At 48.1% G+C, this 27,960-nt stretch overlaps 1 protein-coding gene across 3 annotated transcripts; it reads right to left on the bottom strand.

Moving 5' to 3' along the window:
* Nucleotides 1-373: 373 nt before the first annotated feature.
* On the bottom strand, nt 374-27,738 carry KIF5A (kinesin family member 5A). 3 transcript variants are annotated; one of them, XM_014557441.2, is made up of 30 exons: nt 27,241-27,738; nt 17,496-17,583; nt 17,329-17,402; nt 16,827-16,931; nt 16,524-16,572; nt 16,036-16,091; nt 15,705-15,792; nt 15,300-15,424; nt 14,786-14,890; nt 14,476-14,624; nt 14,225-14,373; nt 13,766-13,941; nt 12,751-12,819; nt 12,170-12,376; nt 11,723-11,869; nt 10,943-11,131; nt 10,462-10,579; nt 10,044-10,108; nt 9,826-9,935; nt 9,348-9,449; nt 8,751-8,811; nt 8,461-8,532; nt 8,196-8,300; nt 7,623-7,643; nt 5,425-5,641; nt 5,041-5,194; nt 4,638-4,720; nt 4,200-4,227; nt 3,771-3,884; nt 374-2,688 (listed from the first exon to the last, which is right to left on the bottom strand). In XM_014557441.2, exons 1-29 carry the CDS (start codon nt 27,367-27,369, stop codon nt 3,806-3,808), a joined length of 3,120 nt encoding a protein of 1,039 aa, XP_014412927.1. In that variant the 5' UTR covers nt 27,370-27,738; the 3' UTR covers nt 374-2,688; nt 3,771-3,805. The 3 variants fall into 3 exon arrangements, with proteins under 3 accessions (XP_014412927.1, XP_032349099.1, XP_006182569.1); XM_032493208.1 differs by having other exon boundaries at nt 9,826-9,932; nt 27,241-27,369; XM_006182507.3 differs by lacking the exon at nt 7,623-7,643.
* Nucleotides 27,739-27,960: the final 222 nt, after the last annotated feature.

Below are 27,960 nucleotides of genomic sequence, written 5' to 3'. Positions count from 1 at the left end.
AGGGAGGGACGGAGCTGCACTAGAGAGGGATGGAACTGATGCTGGGACTGAGGATGGTCTGGGGGAAAAAATGAAGAGAACAGGATACCATCTTTTGTTAAAAATTACAAACAGCTTGGATAGATGTCCACCAATAGTAGAGTGGTTGAATAAATTACAGGATAAGTTTATGAAAGATTATATATTTTAATGAGGTAAATGTGTATTTTGACATAAAAAGATTTCTAGGATATATTGTCAAGTGGGGAAAAAAAAAAAACCCTGCGTGGAAATATGTAGAAAAACACCCGGAAGGACATATACCACATTGTCATAACACCATTACATGCAGGGAAGGGAGTGAGACTGGGGGAGGGTAAAGATTTACGACACCTTGGAGTCATCATTGAATTTATTTTATTTTAAAGGTATCTATGTACATCAAGTAAATACACACTGGGGTTTGTGCGGTTTGGTTTGTCTTCCACACTGGCATGCAATATTTTGGCAGATGTGAGTGGGCAGGCCAAGTGTCCCTTGTGGTGACCCTGGCTCTCTGAAAGGAATGTGGTGGGGGTGGTGGGGGTGGGTAGGGAGGAGGAGAAGGATGGAGAGTGAAGCTTCTGGCGAAGGCTTTGTGTGTGTGTGTTGTTTCTTATTTATGTAAGTGAATTGTATTTCCCTTACATCTTGCTAAAGAGAAGTCTGCTCCCTCTGTCACCTCTCTCCTCACCTGGCCTACACCTTCCCATTTTCTTATATTTTAAAAGAATCATTTGGTGGCAAGATTACGTAAAGCCCACTGGATTCTTGGGTGCCCTGCTGGCCAATACGAGCACAAGTCTGCAGGTGCGCAGCCATCTTCCTTCCTCTCCCCTTGGGTCTGGAGACAGCGTGGCTCAGTCTACCCAACCCCTGCCCTCTTCACTGTGAGTTGCGGGCCTGGGGGAGGGGAGCCAGATTGAATGGTTTTCAAACTACTCTAAAGAACCCTCAGGGTCTCTTAGGGCTGTTCAAGGACTCTTCAACTAGTGAAGCATCTTCCACCAAATAACAAAAATGCAAACTACCCAGGTCTGCATCACTTCTAGTTGTTTTTTATATCAGGGTTCTATATAAGACTGATTTTGAAAAATGTTTGAATAACACCACCTTGGATTTATTCCACATCCCTCTGGTTTTTTGTTTTGTTTTTTTCTTTTTTGCCCTGCATTTCTCCTTAATTGCCAAAAGGGGCCCAACAGGTAAAGGGAGAAGGGACTTTTTCCCTTGAAGGAGTCACGGGCCAACACAGCCTGTATTTACTGGCTGGCACTCACACTGAGCTTCCTTTCCTGACTTAGAAGCTGGGGGATGGGTTGCCCTGCTGCCCTGTACTTCCATCCCAGATGAGACTGGCTCTCTGGACACCAGACTTTCTTTCTTGATTTGGACTGGCTTGTGACCTCCACTCTCCATCCCTGCAGTTACCTGGAAAGCCACCTTAGCACCATGTGGTGGGAAAGGACAAGAAACCAAAACAACAGTCCTATCAATTATATGGGGAGGGGGGAGCCCCCCAGGTTAAGCCCTTGGGCTCCTCCACCTCTGGAAAATCTGCCCTGCCCCTTTCTTTAAAGTGCACTTAATGCCAGATGGGGACATTATAGAAGGAATTCTTTGTGGAAATAAATTTTTTAAATGTATATCAGGGAAAAGTCAGGCTCCAGCTTGAAAGGAAGGCATTTCGAGACAGGTATTTGGCCAATGAACTGGAAGCCCTCAAACCAAAAGGTGGAGATGGGAGGAGCATGCAGCCCAATATGGGACAGAGAAAGGATCCAGCTCGTCACTAGTGGCAAAAAATACTTGGGAATTTTCCAGCCTGTTTACCCCCCAAAGCCAAAGAAGCAGCTGTTTTGCTGACACTTGGCTATAAGTATGACCATGGACAGACAAGCTGGGAACGGTCTGCCTCCGTCATTTTTCAAAATATTTTCAGCAGCTCTTGGTTCTGGTCATGAGCTCTCAGGTAGAGAATATCAAAAGGAGTTTTGAGGAGGAAGGGAAGCGGTCCCTTGAGCAGTCCATGTTCTTGGTTGTCCAGGCGGAACAGGAAGAGGGAGGCTAACGGCCGACTTGGGAGGGCAGAGGTGCATGCCCGGGATCCCTCCGTTCGGGTGAGGGGTGTCTGAAGAAAACTCTCTGTCTAATTTAGCAGGCCTTCCATGTTACCCTCCCCTGTGCTAAATGTGGAAGAGGAGGGAGGAAGAGTCTATTTCTGTGTCTTCTTATGATGCTAAGACATTCTTCTGCTTAAGGCTTCGTGTACGTGCATGTGTGCGTGTGTACTTGTGTATGGGAAGGGTCACGGCCCTCTGGCTCCCGTTTTCCTTTTATCATCTCCGTGACTAACACCACTCAGTGTGAGAGACGCATATATGAGAGGAAGAAGAAACACTGCCCCTCCTCCCTATGGCCCCAAACGAGGAGGGGATACTATGCTTAGAAATTGCTAAATACATCATTAGATACTAGAGAGTAAGACAGAGAGAAGAGGGAGACATAGCAGCAGCTTTTGATATATAGATACGGAGTACAAAGAGGTACAGAGTAAGAGAAGACATCAAACATGGTACAGTCGAACAACAAGGGTTGGGGAGGGAGTTAGTATCAGAGACCACAGGTTTGCAGCATGCTGAGAGAAGAGGCCTCAGTCCCTCTTAGAAACTGGAGAAGAAAGAGAAAGAGGTTGTGAGGAGCCACCTTGCAGCCTGGCTACTGAACAGGAACAGGGTGGCTTCTGTAACAACTTTGGTTTACAGTCCTGTTCCTTTGATACCAGCAACCAGACGCCACCCTCCCAGCCCCTGCTCCTCCACCCCCCATCCTCCCTAACTCTTCCTTCCCCATTCCTCCTGCTTGCTTCTCAAGCCTTTCTGCCTGTGTGTGCCTGGCCTAGTTTTCTGGAAAACCCCTGGAGAGGGCTCGGCTTGGATGCAGCCCAGTAGGAGACTGGACAATATTCTCTTGTTTCTCATTCTCCAAGGATCCAAAGTGGACAGTAAAAGAGGATCCCAGTGCCTAGTTGTGGGCCCTGAACCAACCCTGGTGAGAAGCCTGGTGACACGTGAGAACCAGGAAGGTGCCTGTGTTGCTAGGAACGCAGAGGGCACAGGGGAGAGGACCTGGGACAGAGGTGGAGAAGCGGGTGGTGCTTGGAGGTGGGGACACGGCTGTTTTCCACCTCCACTGGCAAGATGGGAGGGGTGCTGACACTGCAGCTAGAGGGACAAAAGTGAGACCTCCTGGGGCATTTCTTAAGGCTTACTGGTGACATATACAGATATGAGGAGTATAGGACACAGGTGTAGAAGTAAATCAAACGTCTCCTTTTCTGGAGATGTTTTAGTTCAGAAAATGCCTATCCATACAAAAAGTATTTTAGGATGGAGGCAGAGGGAGGGTTGAGAAGATTTCCCAAGGTCTTCTAATATCTAAAAGTCTGTGACCTGTGTGGGGGCTAGAGATGGACACTGCCCTTGCTCACTTCTTTTGACATGTTTCAGTGACCCCTAGTGGCAGAAAGTGGTACTGTGGTTACTACTAGGGCCGAGCACAAGGGGGGAGGGGAGGCCAGTGTCCAGGACGTGGGGCAGTTTTGATGAAGCCCCGGAGGGCAAAGCAGGAGTTAAGGGACAACTATAGAGTAAAAGTTTTGAGATGATTTTTAAAAAGCGGGAGAAACAAAGAAGCTGAGGGCAAGAAAGGAGGCCACCTGAGGGCAGTCAGAGGAAGTGGCCTGACACTACCTGAAAGTGCGGGTATCAGCAGTCCCCGTGGGGAATTAGCTGGCTGCTGTCTCTTGGTGGAGAGGGAACAGCTTGGCCTGGTCCTCAGCCTCGTAGCCGCAGGGCAGGTCACTCCTGGGAGAAGACACGCAGCACAACCACAGCGCGTCAGTGCCGTGAAAACGACAGCACTCCGGCCACTCTGCTCTCCCAGCATCCCCCCAGCTGGAATGCGGAGGTGCCACGGGGGGGACCGAGGAGGGGTGGGTGTTCTGCACTGGGGCAGGGGAACGCCTGCATCTTCTGGACAACGGTGGTGGCACGAATGGCTCTCATTTCCACCTCCTTCCCCCAGAGGCTGCAGAGAACCTCTAAGTGGGGCACGAGGGAAATGCCATCACTTCTTCTGAGCCCACCCGGAGAACCCAGGAGCAGTGGGCACTGGTGTACCTGTTGTCATTAATATCTGTGGCATTTCCTGAAGAGACCATCGTTGAAAACACAGGGTTGGAAGAAGGAAAAAAGAGATAGGGTGTTACAAACAGTCTCCCCAAACCCTCCCTCATCCTAATCCCTTGGAGAAAAAGGTAAGCCTCTGGGGAGCAGAGCTGCTATCTGGGTCCGCGACACTCTGTCTTCAACTACCGCAACCTGCGCCATTATTTTGTTTGAAAAAAAGCCTCCCTGAGTCCTCACAGAGGAGAGGAGAAGGGGAAAGGAAGGAAACGGTGGGGACAGGCACGGTGACAAGAGGAACCCACTTCTAAGAGTCCAAGACCCCGAAGGGATGCAGTGTTTGAGCTGTAGGTACAGGGTCACTTACTTTTCTGATACTTTTCAACTTACCCTGGGGGTCCCGCAAGCTGGTTACCCATCTTTTTCACTCACCATTTTCCATGTTGGCCTTCTGGTAGGAAGCCAAGGGGCCGCCAGAAGATGTGGCCCCACTGCTGGTACAGGAGTTTGCAAAGCTGGATAGAGCAGAGGAGAGAGATGCCACCTCTGGCACCCCACCTTCCACTATTCTGAGGACCACTAACCCACACTCACCCTCAGGGGTGGAGCCATACACCCCTCCCATCCCCAGGGACCAGAGGACAACGAACATGGCCACAGGCTGGGAGGGCAGATGCCCACCTTCTAATCTAGGGTGTGAAGTCGAGAAAGGGTTAGAAATGAAGCTACTTAGGAAAAGAATTAAGTCTCACCCCATAATTATCCCCTAGCCTTATGCTTCTAGCGTGCAGAAAGCCCTGGATTGGGACTCTAGCCCACGCCCACGGTCACTCACTACATATCTGAGGCGGAGCTAGGTGCGGCCTGCAGGTACAAATTCTGGTAGTTCTGGAAGAGGCTGTTGGTGTAACTGATGCACTCAGGGCTCCGGGTGCCATAGGGGTTGGTGGGTGAAGACGCTGGGTAGTGGCCAGGCCGGACGGGTTTGGCTGCAGCGAACACAGGAAAATGACGGTGACGAGGAGATCTGTTACCCTGCAGTTGCCCTGCTCCCTCAGGTCATTTAGCTAGAGTTGAACTGAGTTGCTTACAATTCATTTTTATACTTTTTTGGGGTGTTGGGTGAGGCTGAAGGTGGGGTTGCTTGACACTTGGGAATTTGCTGGGTTTCCCCAGATGGTAATCCCCCCTTGCCTACTGATGCCCACTCCCCACTCACCAATCTGGGCAGAATGGCCCCGCTTGCCGGAGCTCTTGTACCGCACAGCCTCCTTGATGCGGTCCACCTCCTGCTGGTACCGGCGCTTGTCCTTCATGGCGCCCTCCTTGGCCTCCTTCAGTGCACCCTCCAGGGCCTTAACTCTCTCAGCCGTAGCCCTAAGTCGTTTTTCCAATTTAGGAAGCTCACAACGCAGATCTGCATTGTCACGTACCAGCTGTGTGGTGAGCCGGGGGAAGAGCCCAGGAGAAAGGCGAACCACACAGAGACAGAGCCAGTGTAGGGGTGCGGGTGGGGAGAGAGAATAAAGAAAAGTCAAGACAGAGAAGATGGCAACCATGTTGTTTCCTCCAAAGGCCTCATTCCCTTTGCCTAGTTGCTGTCTAGCCAGTTCTTTCCTTCTCCCTTTAGCAAACGGTGGTCAGGCGTTTAAAAGTTACATCATTTTCCAGACAGCAAAAACGTGCCAACTTCTCTGTAGCCCAGAACTCTTGTGACAGTGCCCTGTTCCAGTCTCCTCCTGGCCTAGACACACCGCCCCCCCCCCATCACAGCGGGTGCCAGACCGACAGCCCCAGGGCAACCATGGGGATGAGGCACCCCCCTCACCCAGAGATCCAGAGATGGTTTCGTGGGCATGCACAGGGTGAGGCAGCAAGAGCACAGTAGCAGTTGAAGGGTGGATATGGTATTGGGAGCAGGCTAGGTGCAGTGCAGAGCAGGAGCAGAAGCTGGAACACAGGAGCCCCACCCAACACACATACACACGGCCGCCCCATAGGAAGGAAAGAAAATGTTTGAGTTCTCACAAACATTTGTGCTCGTTACCTTCACGGGTCAAGGATTTCCTGGGCTGTCCTTCCCCCCATTTAAATTAAGCTAGAGCATGGCAGCAACCACCTTACAGCCAAAAAAGACTTCCTGATCTTTTTACAAGGTTTCACTCAACAACTGGGGACCCTATAAATTGCAGACAGAGCCGGCCTTGGAAGATGATCAGGTAAATCGGTGTAGCAGGGAACACTGGAAGAATTATTCCTATAATTTTGGACAGTTTACAGATTATAAACAATGTTTTGCCATGATAATAATTTAGCTTGACCTGTAATAGGGCTATGGCCTTGGCTATTTAAGATTCTGTTACCTAAGTCTCTACATCTCTTGTGTTTTCCTTTCTAGTCTTATGTCTGCTGAGGTGAGAAACTAGGAGGAGTCCTCTATCCTACAGGTGAGTAGTTTTTGGTCTCTGAGACGTACAGCAGAGGCAGTGGCTTCATGGAGGGGAAAGGAAACAGCTTATGATTTCCTGAAATCCGCCACAGTGTGGATGCACCTGGAGGGCACTGTGCTAAGTGAAATGAACCAGTCACAAAAGGACAGATTCTGGATGATTCCACTTAGGCGAGAGTCAAAATTTTAGAGACAGAAAGTCGAATGGGGGCTGCCAGGAGCTGAGGGGAGTGGGGAATAAGGAGTTTATTTAAAGGGGATGGAGTTTCAGTCCTACAAGATGAAAAGACTTCCGGAGTGGGGTGGTGGTGATGGTGGGACAACACTGTGAGTACATTTACTACCATTGAACAGAACACTTAAAAATGGTTATGGTGGTAAATTTTATGTGTAATTAACCACAATTTTAAAAACTGGGGAAAAAAGCAATATAATATGCCTCTGGCTAGAAAAGGAAAATGAACACAGAAATTTAAAAGAATGGCAAAACTGACTACAAATGTTTCTTCCCAGTCTTTCAACTTTTCTATAATGTTGTTATACTCTTTTACAATAAGCAAAGGGGAAAAGATGGTAGTAAAGCCCTCTGCAGGCCTGAATAAAATAAATAAGCCCTGTGGAGTATCACTGGGCCACAGTTCTGGGATTTTTTTTTCATTATTTAAAAAAATTAAAAAGTGTACGGGGTATTTACTATACATGCTGGGCAAAGCACTGGGAAGAAAAGAAGTTTAAGCTCTAGTTTGGTGAGAATATGAGTATAAAAGGAAATTTAAGACGGACTTGAAAGGAGAGGGATGAAGTATAGGTCAGGATTTATTTTATGAATCAGTTAAAGAGCCAGTTGACAGCATCTGTCTTCGCGGCTCAGCTATTTGGCGCTAGTGAGGGTGCTCCTGCTCTGTGCGCACCAAACATTTCCTGTCCTGACTCCTTCGGACTGCCCCATCTACCTCCCCACCCCATACCTTTGAAACCCAGTCTTCCACCTAAAGAACCGCAGCAGCAAGGAGGGGGACAGAGAGGCAGCAACTTAATACACAGGAGTTTTCACGGGCCCAGACCAGGGGCTGGCTGGGCCGCCTGGAGGACATCATGTCGTTTCCCTGTGTGCCTGCCCCAGGCCTAGGTGGGTGGAGCCCTCGCCAGGAGAGAAAGCCCAGCATCCCTGGCTTCTTCTTGCCTCACTGCTCTCCATCCCTGGCTAGCATCCGACCAGTATCCCTCGTGTATGGTTACAGCCCCATGCCTCTGAAAACTCCATCAGTTTCAACCTCTCCCTCCAACAACATAGGCCTGGGGAATTCCAGTTTGAGCAGAGGCAGGTAGGGGGGCTTTGGGAAGGGAAAGCAGGCATAGAACAAAGAACTAGTAAAAGTGGAACCAAATCGGGTATAAAGAAGGGATTCATTGGAAAAGGGAAAGGGAAAAGTAAGGAAAACATGCAAATAGATTTTCCTAAATCCAAGGGCTGCTGGGGATTTAAGTATCCTAGACTCCTGGCCTCAAGAGTTCTCTTTACCCCTTCCCCCAGCTCCTACCTGTTTGTGAACCTTTGTAAGCTGTTCCAGGTTGTTCTCAAGAAAGGAAATCTTCTGCTTCTGGGAGTGAATCCCCCCACTGTCCTCGGGCTCCATTTCTGCACTCTGATGAGAGACAGGGACCAGGGGGAGATGTGGCTGTTCTGAGGCCAATCAGGTCCCACCCAGACCAGGCCAAGCCAGCCCCACTGGAGGCCACAGGGACTGAAGAAGCCAGGGGCCAGGAGAATATGGGGGCTTGGAAGACCCCCGAGACAGCACTCACTTTCTTGACTCGAGTCGTGACGTCTTGAACGAACAGCTTGCGAAGGTTGTGGAGGGTCTGGAGTTCCCGGGCCTGGAAAGAAATGATGAAAAATTGGGGGCTGCCAAATACCAGGTCACCATTCCCCCTCTAAAATTACTGAGTCACCCATCCTTTAGGAGGTGTGTCCTGACTGTGCCACAGATTGACTCTGCAGAAAGGCAGGAGGAATGGGGTTAGGAAGAAATCGGGGGGAAGAACTGAAGCCCCCACCCCACCCTGCTAACTTGGCACAGAAGGAAGCCACTCACAACTGTCTCCTCCAGACCCTTGAGGTCCTGCTTGGACTGCTCGTGTCGCTCGTACAGAAATCTGGAGCAAGAAGGGAACAGAAGAATCTCTCAGGGCCACCCCACCTCCCACCTCTCCTCCCGCCTCCATTCCTTTGATCCATATTTTATTATTATTTATTGCACAAGTTACCCATGATCACAGTGCAGAAATTAGAAAAGAAAAAATAAGGAAGACAAATTCCATTTTAAAAAGCCCATGATTCTACAGATCTAACCACCATTAACATTCTGGTGTCCATCTTTCCAGACTCTTTTATGCATGTGTATCCCACATAAATGTTATGGGATCGTACCATTCATACTGTTTTCTAACCTGCTTTTTACACTTCACAGAACATCACCAACACCTTATCCATGTCAGCTAATATTTGAACAGAAGTCATTTCTGAAAGTCTCCCCTTTTTTGCCTTCCCCACCCCATCACATTGTTCTTTTGGGGCACTTGCTTCCTGCAGTCACTGTGTGCACATCTACATTGCATCCTGCCTCTGCAGTGCATCTGAGTAGCTGTCTGAGCCCGTGTGCCCCAGGTCTGCAGGAGGACCCGTGACTCACGTCAGCTCCTGGAGTTTGGTGCTTTTCTCATGTTCTTCGTTCTTCAGCTTCTCGTAGTCAGCCTGAAGCTTCTCCAGCTCTAACTGGAGCTTCTGATTCAGGCTGTGGGGGGCAAGGAGTTATCGGGGAGAACAAAAAGATGTCAGTGAGGACAAAGGGAAGGCCAGCTCCTCAGATACCTTCCTTCTTGTACAAGTGGCTCCAGGTAGGGCTGATTTGGATTTCAGAGGCAGACTCGGGCCACTGCTTCCATGACAGGGTAAGGGACCCTGAGCTATCTAATCAGAAGAGCCTCGTGGATAGGGACCAGTCCTTACTCCTAGTGCCTCTTGCAGCTGGGCTGCAAAGTCGTGTCACTGTCGGAGGAACAACTCGGGGAAGTTAAAGAACAGGAGCCTGGCCCAGGTGGGAGCATTTGAGTGGGCGCAGCAAGGCTAAAGGACCAGGCAGAGACTGAGCCGCCCCAGGGAACGCTTACTCTTTGAGCTCATCGATGGTCTTCTGCTTCTCGTTGATCTCATCCCGGAGCCGGGCCAGCTGCCGATGATGGGCCTCCCGGTGGCTCTCCATCTGCACCTCCAGGGCCTTCTGCAAACAACCCAACCTCAAGCTCAAAGCTGTACTACCGAACAGCAGCTTGGCAAGGGTCAGCACAGCCCTGCCGGGCCCCATCATCTCCATGCCTTCCCCACTTGCCTTCACGTCATCTGTGTCCTGTGTGTCTGGCTCCTGGTCCTTCAGGGACACTTCATGCACAGTTTCTGAGGGGAAGACAGCTTACATCACACCAGAACTTCACATTGTGATCAGAGCTCCAGGCAGGGCAGGGGACCTCTACCCAGAATGGGCCCACAGAGATGTTCTGGGTTATGACTGTCCAATTTCATACAGAAGGGACAGAGAACAATGGAGGGTTTCTGGCTCATGTAAAATGTGCCTCATGCATAAGCTTGCTAAGAGCATGTGAGCTGGACTCCATGATTTCAGTCTACTGCTTTGGGTTAAGTGTGCTGTCAGGGGGTTTCTTTTGATGTTTGTTGCTTCCCCCCGACCCTGTCCTCTGTGGGCTCTCAGATCTCAGGATGGGTGGGTTGGAAGTGTAAGAGGGCCTCACCCTGGGCCTGGAGCTTGGCTAACTCATCGCTCAGGGAGTCATAGGACTCTTCCAGGTGCCGCTTCTTGAGCTCCACGTTCTGCATGTATTCCGTAAGGGAGCGGATCTTGGCCTCATGCTGTTGGGGTGAGGGTTGGTGAGAGGAAGATGATGGTGCAAAGGACCAAGCTCCAGGCAGTGCAGACCTCCATAAGCTGTATCTCCCACCTCCAACCACCCCTCCTGCTATGCCTTCCCTGAGGATGCAGGGTCAGGGCCATTCCTCTGGAGACCCTTCCTTCACACCCTCTTGGCGCAGAGGGCAGTATCCCCCCGCCCCTTCACTTCTCTAGCCTGGACCCTCCCAGCCTCCACCAGCTCTTCTGACCTTGACTTCAGTTAACCCTAGGCTCCTGACATGAACGTGGGCGCTAGGAGTTACCCCATGTCCAGAGTCGCCCTCTCTTATGGCACCCAAAGGTTCTAAACCTCCGGCTCTCACCTGGGAGATGAGGAGCTGGCAGGACGAGAGCTCCCGCCCGGTCACTTCCATCTTGCGGTGACATTCCACCTGGAGGTTCTCCAGCTGCCGGCACCGTTTGACCACAGACTTGACTTCCGATTTGATTTTGCTGATGTAGAGTCGGGCCACGGTGAACTCCTCCTCGATGGCCCCGCTGATCTCCACCGGCTGTGGGGGAACAGGGGAGGGAAGAGGTACCTCTCTGCTGCGGGGAAGCCTTTTATCCACTCCCTTCCACTCGGCCCAGCCCCGCACACACCCAACACAGGGACTCAGGTGGGCCGGCTGTGCTCTGAGCAACTTTTAGCAGCTCTTTCCCCTGCATTTCACACTAAGTCCCTCTCTCTGCACTTAAAGATCCAATTCCAACAGTGACCTTCTTCTGTTCTCTAGAACAATAGGATAGGATATTCTTCTGTATTCAGACTGATCTGTTTGATCACCTAGATGGGTCACTGTTGCTGTCACAGATCTGCATATATCATTCCTAACTTTGTGCCCCCATCTCTAAATCCTGCTATAAGCACATCTCCATTGCTTCTTTATTCAGTGGGTATGTCTACTCAGAATGTGTATTTCTGTTGAGTCTTATGCAAACCTGTACCTGCCTTCCTGTGTCTAGTTTGCGGCCGTACTTCCTGGATCTTTGGCCTTCCCTTCTCAGTATCCCCGCCAGCCTGGGCTGTCCCACCCGCGTCTCTCCCCAGTGCCCAGAACAAGAATGATCCCAACAAGGCTGCCGCCTCTTTCTCCACTCACCAGCTTAATCTCCCCGTTGCCCACGATGACACTGAACTCACTCAGGTCCTTCATTAGCCCATTCAGCACCTCAGCAATTCGTTTTCGCTGGTGGCCACTGACCTCCTGTAGCCGCTGCAGCTCAGACTCCAAGGATAGCATGGTGGCCTGGGGACAGCCCCTCAGGTCACCCCATCACCACCTGCCTGCTCCCCTCCCCAGCCCAGGTGGAGGCCTTTCCCTTCATGCATGACCCTGATGGCTGCAGTGAAGAGAACACAGGCCCTGCAGAAGGGTCTGGAAGGGAGAGGGGTTGGGAGGGCAAAGGCAGTGGCGGGGCCGGGAAGGCTCACAACACACTGGACGGCCACACAAAGGTGCAAACATGATGTGGCCCCGTCAGGAAGCAGAGGTCCCTTTGGATGTGGGGGGTGTTCTGAGGCCGGGGGTTCCTGGCCGGCCACTCACCACCTTCTGAGACAGCTCATCCACCAGAAGCTGGTTCTGCTGGCTCTTCTCCTCCACCTCCTGGGACTTCTGGTCGTAGTTCATGGCCAGCTCCTCCAGGGCCTGCAGCACTTCCTTCACCTCGTCCTTCGCCGCGTCGTTCTCCGACTGTAGGTGGCTCAGCTCCTGCTGGACCTTCTCGTTGTCTCCTCGAGTGGACACCAGCAGCTGCGAGGGAGGGGCGAGCCAGTGAGGGAGTCTGCTGCCAGTGACCACTCGGATGGCCCTGTGGTCTGGGGAAGCTGAGCCCCCTCCACCCGGGTACAGCTCCAGGACAGAGGCAAGGAAACAGGCCAGAGTCAAGAGGCAGTGGGCATTCGGCTTCTCAGGAATAGGGCCACAGAAGGCAGGGGACCGAGACTCCAGCACCTCTGCTATAAGCAAAACCCCATTTAAGTCCCCAGACTTCTGTTATCCTGGAGGGTGACTAACCCCTACGCAGAATGCCTCTTCCTTCACCTCATCGGAGAAAGGTCTTTTTATGCCTTTCGGGGATGGACACACCGCCCTCTCCTCCTGCATCTTGCCCTCCTTCCCGTTACCTCTTCCTGGTCCAGCATCTGCTGCTTGAGCTTCTCTATGAGCTGGCTCTGCTGGTTGATCTCGTCATCCTGTTGGAGGCAAAGGGGAAAGCCGGAGTGAAGGGAAGCTACTCTTTCCAGTTTAGACTTACAGGGCTGGGTGGATCCAGTAAAAATTCAGATAGTTTAGGCTTTGAGTTAGAAACTCCATATCCTAAAAAGAAAGCGGTCTTTTCCTCAGCTTCTCTCTTCGACTCCTGCCCTCACTTTTTAATTCTTCTCTTTCTGGAAGTTGGTATGACCTTGACCATACACAGAAAAAGCCTTCAAATGTTCATATCCTTCAACTGAGAAACCCCGCTCTAGCAGTCCATTCTAATAAAATCATTCAAAAGCAAAGCCTTATGCATAAGAGACAAGGATAGTCATTTCTTTTTTTTTTTTATTTTTTTCTGTTTTTATTTGGGGGAAAGTAATTAAGTTTATTTATTTACTTATTTATTTTAATGGACGTAGAGAGGATTGAACCCAGGACCTCATGCATGCTAAGCATGTGCTCTACTGCTGAGCTGTACCCCCATCCCCTCAAGGACAGTCATTTCTGAGATATTTATAATAGCAAAAACAACCAACCAACCAACCAAAAAAAAAAAAAAAAAAAACCTCAAACTGGAAGCCCTGTAATAAATAAACAATTAAATACATTTTGATAAATGGACTGTTAGGCAGCCATTTAAAAATACTTTTATGAAGAATTGTTAACAAAGTAGGAAATTGCACATTATATAACATGGAAGAAAAAAATCGGGTACAAAGTTACAAATACAGTATAATCTCCATTGCATTGCTTTATTTGTAAATGGTGGGATGATGGGTGATTTAAAATTTCTTCTATATATTTTTATTTATCTTCCACATTTTCAATAACGAGCATTCATCCCTTTTAAAATCAGAAAGAGGCAGGATAAGCTAATTCTTTAACCCCTCCCTCACCATCCCACTGGGCTCACCTCGGTGCCTGCCCGACCGTCCTCACCTTGTCATCCAGCTGCTTGTAGAGGCGGCGGATCTCCTCCTCATACTTCTGCCGCTCCTCGGGCGCGATGCGCACCACGATGGACGAGTTGTCGTTCACCGGCGTCTCCTCACACAGCTCGGCTCCCAGGGCGGCATCTTCCCCAGCCAGGCGCTCCGTCTCAGGCACGTTCTCTCCTGGCGAAGGGGGAGAACGGGTGAGGGATGGGAAAGGGAAAACCGCACCTGCGGGTCCTTCCTCCCTTACCCCTCAATTCCAAGACCTCCAGGCTTCCAGCTGTCTTGCCAAGTGGACCGCCAACCTCTTTGGGCGTGGGGGATGAAGGTAGTCAGCCTCTCTCCCCTTCTCTCATGACCGCTCTACTGCACCCCTCCAGAAGCGCAGCCCTCCTTAAAGACAGCAGGGCCCTCTCTGGCTCCCTATGCCTCTCAAACCCACAGGGACCCCCCGCCTTCTAACCACTGCGCCACCGGCTCAGCTCAGCCTCCAGCTTTGCAATCGTCTCCTTCTGAGCCTTTGTCTTCTCCTTTTCCTTCTCATATTTCTTCTTCCACTGCTCTGCAGTCAACTCCAGATTCACTGAGGCAGTGTTCTTAATGGTCTTTGCCCTGGGAGAGGAGAACAAAGGGATGAGACCTCCATTAGGGCCAGCATGCCCCTCAGGGGAGGGCACGCAGGGGCTGGGGGGAGCAGGTGACCCTGTCACTGACCGCTGCCCAAACATCAGGGTGGACTTGGTCTCCGCATCGTTGAAGCTGGATGGTGAGCAGCAGATGAACATAGTTGTCCGGCAGTTTCCTCCCAAGGAGTCCTGGAGAATCCGTGTCATTTTGCTGTCACGATATGGAACGTAGGTTTTCTAGGGGAGAGAGGCGACCGTGAATCAGAAAAATTAATTCAACGGGGAAATCGGAAAGGATAGTAGTGCTGACGAGGATGGAGCAACCCACGAATGGGGCGTGATGAGGTGGGGGCATTAGGAGAAGGCAGAAAATGGGGTGGAGCTCAAGGGGCACTCACAGTGCCCTCAGCCAGCGCGGAGATCACGTTCCCCAGGGCCGATAGGGACTTGTTGATATTCTTGGCCTCGTCCAGCACAGCTCCCTCTGCTCCAGTCTTGCTCACCTACCAGGGTATGAAGGGGTGAGTGTGTCATGAGCAGATACAGAGGGAGCAGGCTCTCACCACCTCTTCTCCACTCTTGCCAAAGGCCACTCCCCCACCCACATAGTATTTGTGGCCACATGAAATGTCCAGAAAAGGCAAATCAGAAAGTAGATTAGTGGTTGCCAGGGGATGAGGGAAGGCAGAATAGGGCATAACTATTAACAGGTGATGAAAATGTTCTGGAATTAGTAGTGAGGGTTGCACAATCTTGCAAACACACTAAAAAACACCGAATTGTACACTTTAAAATGGCGAACTTCATGGCATGTGAATTATATCTCAGTAAGAAAGTTATTTTGATTTTTAAAAAGGCCACCCTCCCCAGAGATTCCTTCCCTGCCCACCCAGCCCCCACAGGACCCCCAACCTTCTCACTCCCTGCCAGGTCCACTAGATAAAGCTTCCCACTGAGCTTCTGCTCAGTCTCCATATTCTCCTGCTTGATGTTGATGAGGAAGATGCTGTGGCTTCGAGAGCTGTGTTCATTCATGTCTGTAGGAGGGAGGGTGAAACAGTCCCTGTAGCAACCTCTGTAGAACTGAAGCCCTCAGCTCCCCACTTCCATGGGCTGCCACCCCCACCCACCGAGAGAAAGGGTGTCCGCCAGGACTAGCCCAGCCCCTACATCTCCCTGGCAGCAGGGTCGCATGGACAAGCATCCCTCCTACTCTGGAGGACACAGTCTTCCCTTGCTCACTTTTGAGTCTCGACCCCAGAGCACATGGAAGAGGGGCAGAACCTCAGACTCAAGAGCCCCTCCCTCCCAACTCACTGGTGACAGCCACATGACGATTGGATTTCCCCTCGTCAATCACATCTAAAATCTCCTCAGGGCTGGACACAAAGCGTTCGGTACAACCCTGCAGGGGGCAAATAGACAGTGACCCATAAACTTTGATCTGCAAATTAAATTACCTGCACAGTGACCAAATGCCCTTTTAAGACAGTGCCTTTTCCAAGGCTCCAGATTCTTCCCGGCCCCTGGGCATGTCTCACCCTCCAGGATATCTGCCCTCTAACTTCTGGGTCACTGGTCTACCCTCCCCCTAAACCTGCGTTCTCAATACACTGGCCCCACCTGGGTGCCCCATCCCCACTCTCACCTTGACAAATGGCACCCGGTTCTTGTCCTCGTGCACAGACAGGTTTGTCTTGGTCACTGAATCAAGACAACAGAGTGAGCAAGGCCAGCACCTCCACCCACCACTTCCCCAACCCCTGCACCCTGCAGTCTGCTCAGAGATGGTGGATTCTTCCACATGCAAAAGGGACGAAGACTCCCCTGTGAAGCCTAAATGCCCTGCACATGCTGAAGACTGTTTCTCCTCCTCCAGAATTCCAGCCCCAGGGCTCTAGCTAGTCTCAGGCTATTTATACATGGGTCTGGGCATCTGAGCTCATCTTCTCACCCTCTTGGTTTTGGAAATTCCCCGTAAGTGGAGGCAAGGGACATGAGTACGCATGTGTGTGCCCTTGAGTGCCTGCTGCATTGCTCACCAATTGGTACCTAAGCCCAAGAGCCCAAGAGCAATGTGATCTTTCTTTTCTTTGCCCTCCTCACCCAGACCCACCGAGGTTAAACACCACTCACCATCCAGAAGGTCACGAATTTTGTCCAGGTAAATCTCAAAGTAAGAAACCTGGTCAGGGAGAAAGGAGGAGTATGGCGTGAAGAGAACCTATCTTAAATCGGATACAGGGATCTCAGGTTAATGTGACCTGCTCAAATGGTGTTGGTGAGAGAGAAAGGGCAGAAGAGACTATGTTGGCAGGGAAGAACTCAAGTGACCATGGGGGGAGAATAAGCTGGGGTGCCCAGGATCTCAGTGGGTTTATATTAGATCCTCCCCTCCCAGTCCCAAAAGAGAACTCCCAGTGGCCATTCCCTGGTCACCTTGATGTGGAACTCAAGGTTCTCATCCATGGAGTAAATGTGGTTGAAGATGTCTCGGGCAATTCGAGGAATGATTCCCATCAGTTGGGGGTCATGCAGCTTTCCCTGGGGAGCAAGGGTATTCAGGAATGAGGCTGGGGCTCAGGAAGAATCAGACAACTCAGAGTATGCAGACAGACACACAGGTAATAGCTGCTATGAAGGCCACGATAAGTTAGGCGGCAGTCACTACCATGTCTACCTTTCAGCGGAAGGAGGAGGGAACTGAGCAGCCCTTTAGACTTCAATTGCTGCTGCTTTTCCAGGTGAAAAGAAGAAAACTGGAGTAGCAGAAAGGAGGGTGAGAACTGCAGCAGGCTGAAGGGGTTCCATTCAGCTTCCACTGTAACATTCCCTTCTGTTCATCCTCTGTTCTAGGCAACCCTCGATTCCTAGATCTTACCCCACTAAGATTCCTTGAAGTCCCATTAATGCTCTTCGCTCAGAAAGTCAGAACCCTCACCTCCATAGTATGTGTTTTCCCTGAGGATGTCTGTCCATAAGCAAAAATGGTGCCATTGTAGCCAGCAAGGACATCTGGAAGAGACGGCAGAGAAAGAGCACTAGTGGAGAGAAGTGGGATTGGGAATGGGAGCCTGAAAATACACATTCTAAAAATACACCCATTACCTTTGACAATCTGCATGGCACACGCATGATAGACTTGCTCCTGAGTCGTGTTTGGGGGGAATACACGGTCAAAGACATATGGCTTCCCCTGAAGTGGAAATAAAAGATGACAGATGTCAGCAGACAGGTGTGAGGGAAAGTTCTTCAAACTTCGGTATGCACGGACGATTACGGGGATGAGAGAAACTAAAGAGAAACAAAATTTAGAATCGGCACCAGGAGCTGTGTCTGTAGCGGAGAGTGTCATTAAGGAGCATCACACAGTAGGACTGCGTGAGGGGATCTCAGGCTTGGTATGATGATTCAGCACTCACCGTCCCAGACCCCCTTCCTAGAAACCAAATGGGAAAAGACAACAGGGCCACAGGCTGTGGAGAATGAAGAACAATTTGTTAACTTAAAAATCTACCACTAAGTTAAGAAATATCTTCCTTAATAGATCTATATGACTTGATATGGAAAGATCTTCAAGATGCATTAAATGAAAGATGCAAAGTTAGAGATAAATGACTAGTATATTGCTTATTGCATAAATGAAATATACAAATACTGAGCAACTGAGCTGTTGTGGGACTATTAACACAAGCTTTCTCTTTGTGAAAAGAATATATGGAGTTAGAAATATGGTTCTCCCTTTAGGGAATCAGCTTTAAGTAAAGAGACACTGTGAAGCATATCACCCAGACCTACAAGTTCTTTGTTTAATTCAGGTCATTTGTTATGAATCATGTGTGCTGATAAGAATGCTGAAGTGGGGGGAGGGTATAGCTCAGTGGTAGAGTGTGTGCTTAGCAATGCATGAGGTCCTGGGTTCAATCCCCAGTAGCTCTGTTTAAGTAAATAAAGAAACCTAACCTCCTCCACACCCCCAAAAAAAGTTAAAAAAAAAAGAAAAAAATGCTAAAGATATAAAATATTTACAACTCAGGGAGACAAACAGAATATATTTGCTACCTAATCACATTAAAGGGAAGATCTCTGGTGAGATTAAATGAGGCTACGCTTGTTCTCCATCGTAACAAGTTTCTCAGTCATATTTTCCTGTCATTCAGTATAAAGAGACTATGATTTAGTTGTCAAATTGCTTTACTACAGAGACCACCTTTATTCAACTGATACGTAAACCTCCAGGTCCATGGACACCAGAGTTTGGGAGACACATTGTAACTAAGTAAGAAAAGTGAAAAAATTTGGTTAAAGCTGGAGACGTGGCTCTAGGTACACCCACAGTACTGCAACAACATATGTGGAATCTTTTTGCAGAAGCAATCATACAAAAGTACTAACAGGGGTTATTTTGGGGAGAGAAACTGGGAGAGGAGGCTTTCATTTTTCATTTTGTATCCTGGAAGGTTTACATTTTTAAACCATGTACAAGTTGTATGTTTTATTTTTTTAATGCCAAAGAGAGTGAGACAATAGTGTATTATTCTGTTTCCTTCTTTTTACTTCTCTGCAAAAAGGAAAATAAATATTTTTTGTAATATTTAAAAGATTTTAAAAGTCTGGCTCCTGATAAAAATCTACCTGGAATATTTACCTGCTCTCCCTGTGGGGAAGGTCTCCAAAGCCCAAAAAACAGAATCCACAAAGAAAAAGCAAAGGTGAAGGTGCCCTCTACAATGAAGGGAGTGCTGTAAGCAGACAGAGCCTTTCCAGAGGACAACGCTATTAAATATTTAAACGTCCATACTGGTCGTTCCCTGTACCAGCAACCCCAAAGCTAGGAATTCATTTTACATCACTTGCTTAAGCACTGAAAGATATGTGTAGAAGGATGTTCACTGCAGCAGTATGTATATTAAAGAAAAACCGGAAATAATTCACACCTCCATCACAAATATGCTGGTTATGATACCTCCATAATCTATCCCCATTAAAATGAGCAAGGTTGGTTTCTGTATACTGACCTGTCCAAGATCGATTACGTGAAAAAAACAGACGTGTACAATGTGATTTTATATTTTTAAAAAGCACATGGATAGAATAGCCTTAGAAAAAAGATATGGAAGACTATGTACAGATCCGTTAATGGTGGTGATCGCCCGAGAGCAGAACGACAGGAACTTATACTTACTACACTTTTTCTGTGATACGTAAATGTTTTACAATGACATCATATTGCTTTTAAATTAAAAAAAAAAATAGTATAGATGATGTTAGAGAAAAATGTGTGATGACACGACAAGGTATGCACAAAATATTTTTAAAGGTGGGTTTTAAAATAGTATGTGGTGTAAAAACACACACAAAAAGTACATAAAGGATTATGCCATTTCTATAAAAAAAGGTCATGTATACGTGCATAAGTGTATACCTTACATAGGAAAACATGTTAACTGGCTGTCTTTGAGCAATGGGATTTTAGGAGTTTTTGTTGTTCTTTTTGATTTAGATTTAAAACCATTCTAAAATGAAAATACCTAATTTTTAAATAAGAAAAATTTAAATTTCTAAAACAAAGATATTAATATTCTTACTACGTAAAGAACTCTCATAAATTAGTAACAAAAAGACAAAGCTAACCAGAAAAATATGGGCAAGAGTTAGGTACTAACAGCAGAAGAAGAAATACAAATGTTCAATAAACATAAAGATACTCAACATTTTTGAAGAAAAAAATAGTAACGTCATTTTTCACCCATCAAACTTGAAAACAAAAACTTAATTGTAATACCCAGAACAGATAGGGGTTCAAGAAGGTATAATTTCCTTGAAATGGGCGCCCTAATGCTTTTCTGGTAGGACAGTACAGCCATACTTTTAAGGGGGCAATTCAGAATTACATAATCAAAAGCCTTCAATTGTACAGATCCACCGACCCAGATATTCTACTCCTGAGAATTCATACTATGGAAATGTTTAGCTACAAGAATGTTTATCACACTGCTCATAATAATGAGAAACGGAAAACAACTGAAAGGAGTTACATTTAGGGGACTAGTTAAGATAAGGAACTGAAACTATGGCACATACATATATTTTCTCATTTACTGCTATTTAAAATGATGTCATAATAGGACATCAATAAATGTCAAAAATGTGTTGAGTGAAAGAATTCAAACTCAGAGAGTATGTACTGTACTATTCTCTTTATATTAAGTTCAAGAATGGACAACACTTATTTGTTGTAATAGAAGTCAAAGCAGTGATTGCCTTAAGGTAATGTTGACAGAAAGGCGGCAAAAGAGAGTTTTCAGGGGCAGTAAAAATGCTCTAGATCTCAGTCTGGGTAGTGGTTACATAGGTGTCAAAATAGCTCATAAAATTCATCCAGTCCTTTGCATAAGACTTGTGCACTCACTGTGTAACTGTATCTCAGAAAGTGCAATCATAAAATATAACATCATAAAATGACGTGATAGTGGCTCCTAAAAGATGAATTATGCACAACCTCACTGTTAATGAGAAATGAATATTAAGACTATGAGGTATCATTTTAATGTATCAAAGTGGCCAAAATAAAATAGTTTGACGATGCACTGCATTGGCTGGGCCCTTAAATATTTACATGGTCATTCAATTGTTTGTAACAGCAAATGATTGGAACAACTCTAAATATCCATATCCATCAATAGGGACTCAGCTAAGTAAATGGTGGCATATCCCTTTAGCTAATTATACAGTTGTTTAAAAGAATAAGATAGATCTTTATGTGCTGATACATAGAAGGATCTCCAAGACTCATTAAGTTAAAAAAAAAAAAACCAAGGTACTAGGGCGTGGGGGTACAGCTTGTGCTTAGCATGCACGAGGTCCTGGATTCAATGCCCAGTACCTCCATTTAAAAAAAAAAAAAGCAAGGTACAGAATAGTATGTATATAGTATGCTACCGCTTGTATAAAAAAAGATATATATGTATAAATGTATTTCCTTGTAAATGTATGGTATGCCTTCAGAAGGATCCACAAGAAACTGGTAATAAGGCTGCCTTCTGACAGGGGAACTGGTGACTAGGAAAGAGGGGTAGGAAGGAGGCTTACTTTTCCTTGTTCATTTTTTTATATCATTTGAATTTTGTCACATGTGCATGTAAGGCATTCAAAAATTAAATCAAATATTTTTAAAAATAAATGAAAGTGTAAAATTTTAATGATGGTAAGATAGTCAAAAAATGGGTTTCAAAACAATATAGAATTTGTGATACACTCTTATTAAAATTATTATCTATATATATTTAGAAAAAAACCACTGGAAACAAAAACATCAAATTGTTAACAGTGTTTTTCTTGGGGTGGTGGGATTTTGACTGATTTTTAGTTTCTTCTATGTGCTTTTCTTTGTTTTTAACTTTGTCAACAATTAAAATATATCAGTGTCGAAATCAGGTTATGTTTAGTATTATTAAAGAAAAATCTACCTTGATTCTTTTTTTTAAGGTTTGAGTAAGCTTATGAATTATTCATAGGACTTTAGTGAATTTTTCACCCTTTTTATCAATAGTTTGTCATTACACTTCATTACAAAGAATAAAATTCTTATTATGTAGAATAAAATCATACAGTGTTACAATGAACAGATTTGAAGTGGCCTTGATGCCTCACCTTCTCAGTGATAATATCTTTTCTTTCATTTTGTTTCATTTCTTAATTGAAACTTGATTCTTGAATTGTAATCTAACTCAGTATTTCTCCCACCCAGTGGTGAGGAAACAGAAACAAACAAAACACGTCCATCTCAGCCCAGTGACTCTCACCTATTCTCCACCAATGATGTCTATCCATGCATCTTGAAGCCAGGCATGCAGCCAAAGGGGGTTAAATAACTCTCGAGCCAACCTTGCCCCTCCCTTCTTCCCTTCTGGGAATGTGTGTATCAACTCCCTCTCTCCCTCTCTCTCTCTCTCACACACACACCCACACCCACCCAGTTGCAGGATTCCAGAGGTTGCTGCGGACACATTAAAATGGAGGGCGCTCTCCAAGTGCTGAAGGCAGTTATTGCCTGAGGAACCCCTTTTCCTCAGTCTAGGCTGGAACGAAGGAAAAGCCTAGAAAGGGAGGAAGGGGAGCATTCTGGGAACTGTGGGGATAAAAAATATCCAAGAGCTAAAAATGGGTGCACTTAGTAATCTCGTGAGCAGGGAAAGCCAATAGACATAATTCCAGGGTTTCTGGGAAGGCCTGCTACTCCTTCCCTACTCTTGGTTGAGCCCTTAAATCTAGTTCATTACTTTTTCCTAAAATTCTTATGTCTGTTACAATATAAATGTCTTTTAATTTTCTATTGATCATAGTCAGGAAGAATTCGTTCTGTCAGATCTTTCTATGAGAATAACGAGGCCAGTGGTTTTCTACATTTTCTGCCTCTGGATTACTCACTTGGGAAACATCACCAGTATTTACCTCTCTGATGACACATAATGACTCTGAGTCATACTGTAGTATGTCGTGGGGGGTTTCTTATCAGAATCTGGGGAAGTATATGTACACTTAGCAAAAGCCATCTCTGATGCCCCTTCCCAGGACTCTGCCCAGGCTGCTCTGCAGACCGGTTCACCATGGACACCAGGAATTTCCCAAAGTCAGGGATTCACTCTAAATCCCCAATATCAAGCACAGTCCTTGGCCCATAGGATGCTCTTCATAAATATTTGTTGAATAAACACAGACACTGATGGAAGAAGAGAGCATGAAGATACTGGGGACTGGACATTTGGATGAAACAACCAGTAAAAGGGGAAAATGTTAACCACTTCGCAATTATGTCAAAGGCTAGCTTATGGGAAGATAGCATATACAAAATAATAATAATAATAATAATAATAATAATAATAATAATAATAATAATAATAATAATAATATCTAACTCTCGTCGGGAGTTTATTATGTGCCTGTCCCTGGGCTAAGCAGCTTATATGCATTATCTCATTTAATGCTCATAGGAATCCTAGGAGGTAGGTATTATTATTATTACATTTTATTGATGGGGAAATTGAGGTTCAGAGAGGTAAGGTAGCTTCCCACAGTCACACAGCTGAGAAACAGTAGAGAACGGTTTCAAATACAAGCAATCCGATTCCATACCCATCCTGCCAAAGTGATCCCAGAACTGATGTGCCAAGAACGCATCAGAGCCTTATCATGGCTTTTCCTTCCCCTTCCCCAGCTGGCCCCCTCCATTTGGGAATTTCTTCAAATGTTTCTGGACAGAACTAAAGCACTTCATCACTCCTCTTTTAGAAGAACACACTTCTCCCGCTCATCCGGGGAGTCTCTTTCGCCATCTCTACCTCCAGGTAATCAAATACCCTGTGAGTTAGTGCAGCCAGGGACCGGAAGACTGTTAAATTAGGAACACTCATAGAACCCTCTACCTTTGAGGAATGCCTCTGTGATCCACTCTTTCTCCACCCACAGCAGTCTAGGCACTCCTCATAGCCTCCTCCGGAGGGCTTCTCTTCAGAGTCCCGCAACCCAGGACTCCCTGTTCTCCTCTGACCCACTCCAAGCTTCCCTGCGGTCTCCCATTTGGTCCTGTCTCCAGCACTTTTGGTAGTTTTCCATTATGTGTGCTGACTAAAGCTAATGGGAGGACCTGCCATCCAAAGATGACCAACCTTTTCAACCTTTACTAAAGCACTTGGTAGAGACTGAACTTCTGAGCACCGGGCCTGATTTCTGTAGTGACACCCCTGGGGACTGTTGCCATGGTAACACTGGAGAGACACCGGCCACGGTGAACATTACCTCCCCTCTCCATTTTCCTTTATGAGACTACCCCAAGCCTAAGGGGAGAACTGCTCCCTCTCTTCAGGTATCAAAGGAATCCCGGGTTACCCCAAACAGCGCTGACTCTGCTCCAATAATCCTGCCGGTCCCAACCAGGGTTTTCTACATGAGGGACTTGATGGCCCTGTGTTTTTGCCTCCCTAAGAACCCACTTCACTATCAGGAGATTGAAGGAAGGTAGAATGTGGTGGATACTTGAATGAGAGAGGAAAGGAGAGGGGAAGAGAGAGAGAGGGAGGGAGGGGCTGTGCGTTTCCTTACTGTCATCCCCCCGGGTCTGGCGCAGATGCAGCAGCAGAGAGCAGGCACCCTGCCCGCCAGGACCAAGGCAGAAAGACACTTAAACAGGTCCGCTTAAAGTCACAGCGGATTCTGAGTGACACAAGAGCAAAACAAGGTACACAGTATACACAGACAGTGACCCAGACAGCCTTCTACTATGACTCAGGCCATGAATTGGGCTAAGCCCCATCCCAGATTCTTGGGAGAAGTCAGGGGAGTGGGGGAGGAATAAGGCTCACGGAGCTGTCTTCCCACCTTATTCTCCTACACTTTGCCAAGCAGAAAAAGCCCACGAACGTTAGTGACTCTGTAGCCCAGAGCTAGCCGCATTGCTGCAGAGGCAGAGAGAAGAGCTAGCTGTTAGAGAAAGGAGCAGACGCTGGGCTTGGAGAGATTAGCGTCTCCCACCTTCATTCTTCCCTCACCTTCCCAGACATTCTGAAGCAGCCTCCTCCATTAATTCCTCAGACAGTTTCCCATACGCTGGGCCCCAAAAGGAGCTAGAGGAATACAGAGGAAAGGGGGTGGGAGATTTCTTTCCCTGTTGGGATCCTCAAGGTGCTCCTCAAAATCATTTCTCCTATAGCCCCCATCCTCCTGAATGAGGAATAAACATAAAGCCTGGGAAGACAAGCTCCAAGGATGCTGCCTGAGACAAAATGGCCCCCCATAAGCACTTATCTTGGAGGGAGAGATTGACAGGAAGGGCTAGAGGAAGGGAAGATACAGAGCAGACAAAGGGACAGCCCTGCAAATTGCAGGCAAAACTGATAAGGAGGACCAGCTGTGGAGTAAGATAGAATCTGAATTGGCAGGGGGGCCCTGGGCCTGGCTTCTCTCCTCCCTCCCCAACTTCCACCACCACATCTCTCCTATTTAGCTGGGTGAATTGGACAGATCAACACAACTCCTTCTCCCAACGTCACCCCCATGCCCCGAGCGTAGCACATCAGGATGGATGACCCAGAGAGCCTAAAGGAGTCGGCTCAGACTTACCTAAAAAACCTAGAGCAAGGAAGCTAGGCTTAAAAGTGGAAGCCATTCATGGATTTGCTCCTCCACAACCATCTCACTCATGTTTCTCAGTCTTTATGTCACAGGGGGCCCTCAAGCTCTAATTCTCCAGCTACTGCCCCACTGTCCAGACTATTCAGAAAGGAGGCCCTGAGGGCTGATTTAGACTATTGTAGCCTGGCCAGAGTGACCAGACTGCAAAGCCTAAGGTCCCTGAGACAAAGAGAGACAGGGGCCCTTTCTATGTGGCAAACACAGACATACATAAGCACACACACAAGGCAAAAGCATCCATTTGAGTTCACAGTGTGAGTGAGAGAGCCTGGTGAAAGACTAGGGCCCTTGGGGACAGAACATGTAAGCAAGTGTCTTCCTAAGGCATGTTTACTCAAAGTCCCATTCTCCCTGATTCAGAAGGCCCAGGCTCCCTCCCCTCGTGCCAAGCACTGTGGATCAAAGATACATAAGAAATGTCCCTGACCTTGAGGACTGCCCTTATATGTGCTCTCCCTCCTCAGACTGATTACAGTTTCCTGGCCCAGCACACCTCAAGCCTCACTGGACTGGACCGCAGGCCCTTTCACCCCACAGCCTAACAGTCCCTACCAACCTAGGAAAGGGGAGGTAGGTGAGGAATTCCCAAGGAATCCCTATGGTGCCATCACAGAGAAAGGTCCAGAACAGAAATCTGCAGAGGCAACGTGATACAGAAGAAAAGACAGGAGCTTTAGAGTCACAGATTCAGTTTCAGATCCACGAATTAACAGTGTGACCTTGAGAAAGTCAATCGAATTCTCTGGGCCTCAATTTCCTCATCTGTAAAATGGAAATATTAATACCTTCTTCAGAGTGTTGTTTTGAGGATTAAATAATACATGCAGAGTAACGAGCACACAGTGACTATTAGTTCTCCTTCTTCATAAGGTCTCCCGGGTGGGTAGGGGCTGTCATGATGAGGTACAGGGGGTGGCCTGCTACTTTTTATTGGCTCATCAAGAGGGATGAATAAGCAAGTACTTGTTAGGATCTCAGGGTTTGGTTATTTTTATTTGTTTGGGGGAGTTGGGGGCGGGAGGTGGTCTGAAATCCTCTTCCTACCGTTCCATGGGAGGGAAAGGCAGACGTTTCCTTAGGACCCAGTGGCTCCCCCATCAAACTGGGTGTGGCATCAATGTATTTCTCAGAATACCCTTCATTAGATCGGTGCCCTTCCCCCACGTCCAGGCTTAAACTATTTCAGGGATGAGGGGGCCTTGGTCCTAGAGCCCACCCTCATTTGTACCTCCGCAGAGACCTTGGACTGCCCACCTCCCACCTAGCCCAGCCACTAATCTTCCCCCTCCCTTCCTGGGAGGTGGGGGTAGAGATCTGAGCCAATAACAAAGGGAAGATGCGCTTTCCCTAGGGAAGAGGGAAAACATCAGAAAAACACGGGACTGACTCTAAGGGGTGGGGACGCTGCAGAGAACAGCAAAGGGGAATCGGGTCCCCTGATTGAGGGAAAGTAGCCCCCTCCCACTCTGCGGAGACGGCCGCCGGCCTGGACAGGCCACACCCAGCCATCCCTGATGCAGGGAGAGGAGGGGCTGCGGCGAAAAGGATGGAGGATGAGCGGCGGGGAGGGGGTGCAGAGACAGGCAGGGGCCAAGGCTCGGCTTAGGGGAAAGATTCAGCCTCTTGCTCCCTCCCTGAAATTCTCTCCCGGGGTAGCACTCACCCCAATAACGACGCTGTCGTCCCCTTGGAAAATGGGGATGAACTTGTCCCCCCGCAGAATCTCGGCCTGGTTCAGGGGCCGAAATCGGCAGAGCACCTTGATGCTACATTCGTTGTTGGTCTCGGCCATGGTGGTCGCCGGCGTAGGGCTGGGGCACTTCTTGGGCTGCAGGGGCAGCGTGTGCTCCGGTGGAGGGGTCTCAGCTGAGGCCGAGGCGGAGGACAGGTGCTCGGTGTCTGGGGCTGAGAAAGCCCGGGCGAAGGCTGAGGAGCAGGGCCGCGGCGCGCTTCCTCTGTCCTGCGGCACCGGGATGCTGGCGACCTGGGCGTCTGGTCCTCTCTCGGCGCTCTGCCTCTCCGCCCCTCGCGCTGCAGCGCTGCGCTGCGGGCCTGGGCGGGGCTGCGATGCAGCCGCGGGGCGGGGCTTCCTTTGCTGGGGGCTGCTGCTCTGAGGCGTCCGCCGGCGAACCGTGGCACCTTTGCTCTCTTCTCGCCTCCTCTCCCCACCCCTAATGTTCAGAGATTACCTTCCCCTCACCCCTACCCAACCCAAGTCGCTCACTACGTCCCAGCCCCCACATGTCTGACCCGTAAGTCCCTCCCTCGGACTCCACCCCCTTGGAAGGACTAAGGGGTCTGAAGTGGGCGGGTCTCCCGTTGGGGAAGAGAGTCAACAGCGCCTCCACCTCCTTCGTTCCAAGGCATCATCTACCCTCATCAC

Source organism: Camelus ferus, chromosome 12 (assembly GCF_009834535.1).
Source record: "Camelus ferus isolate YT-003-E chromosome 12, BCGSAC_Cfer_1.0, whole genome shotgun sequence".
Lineage (NCBI taxonomy): Eukaryota > Metazoa > Chordata > Mammalia > Artiodactyla > Camelidae > Camelus > Camelus ferus.
This window is presented reverse-complemented; position numbering and strand designations above follow the sequence as displayed.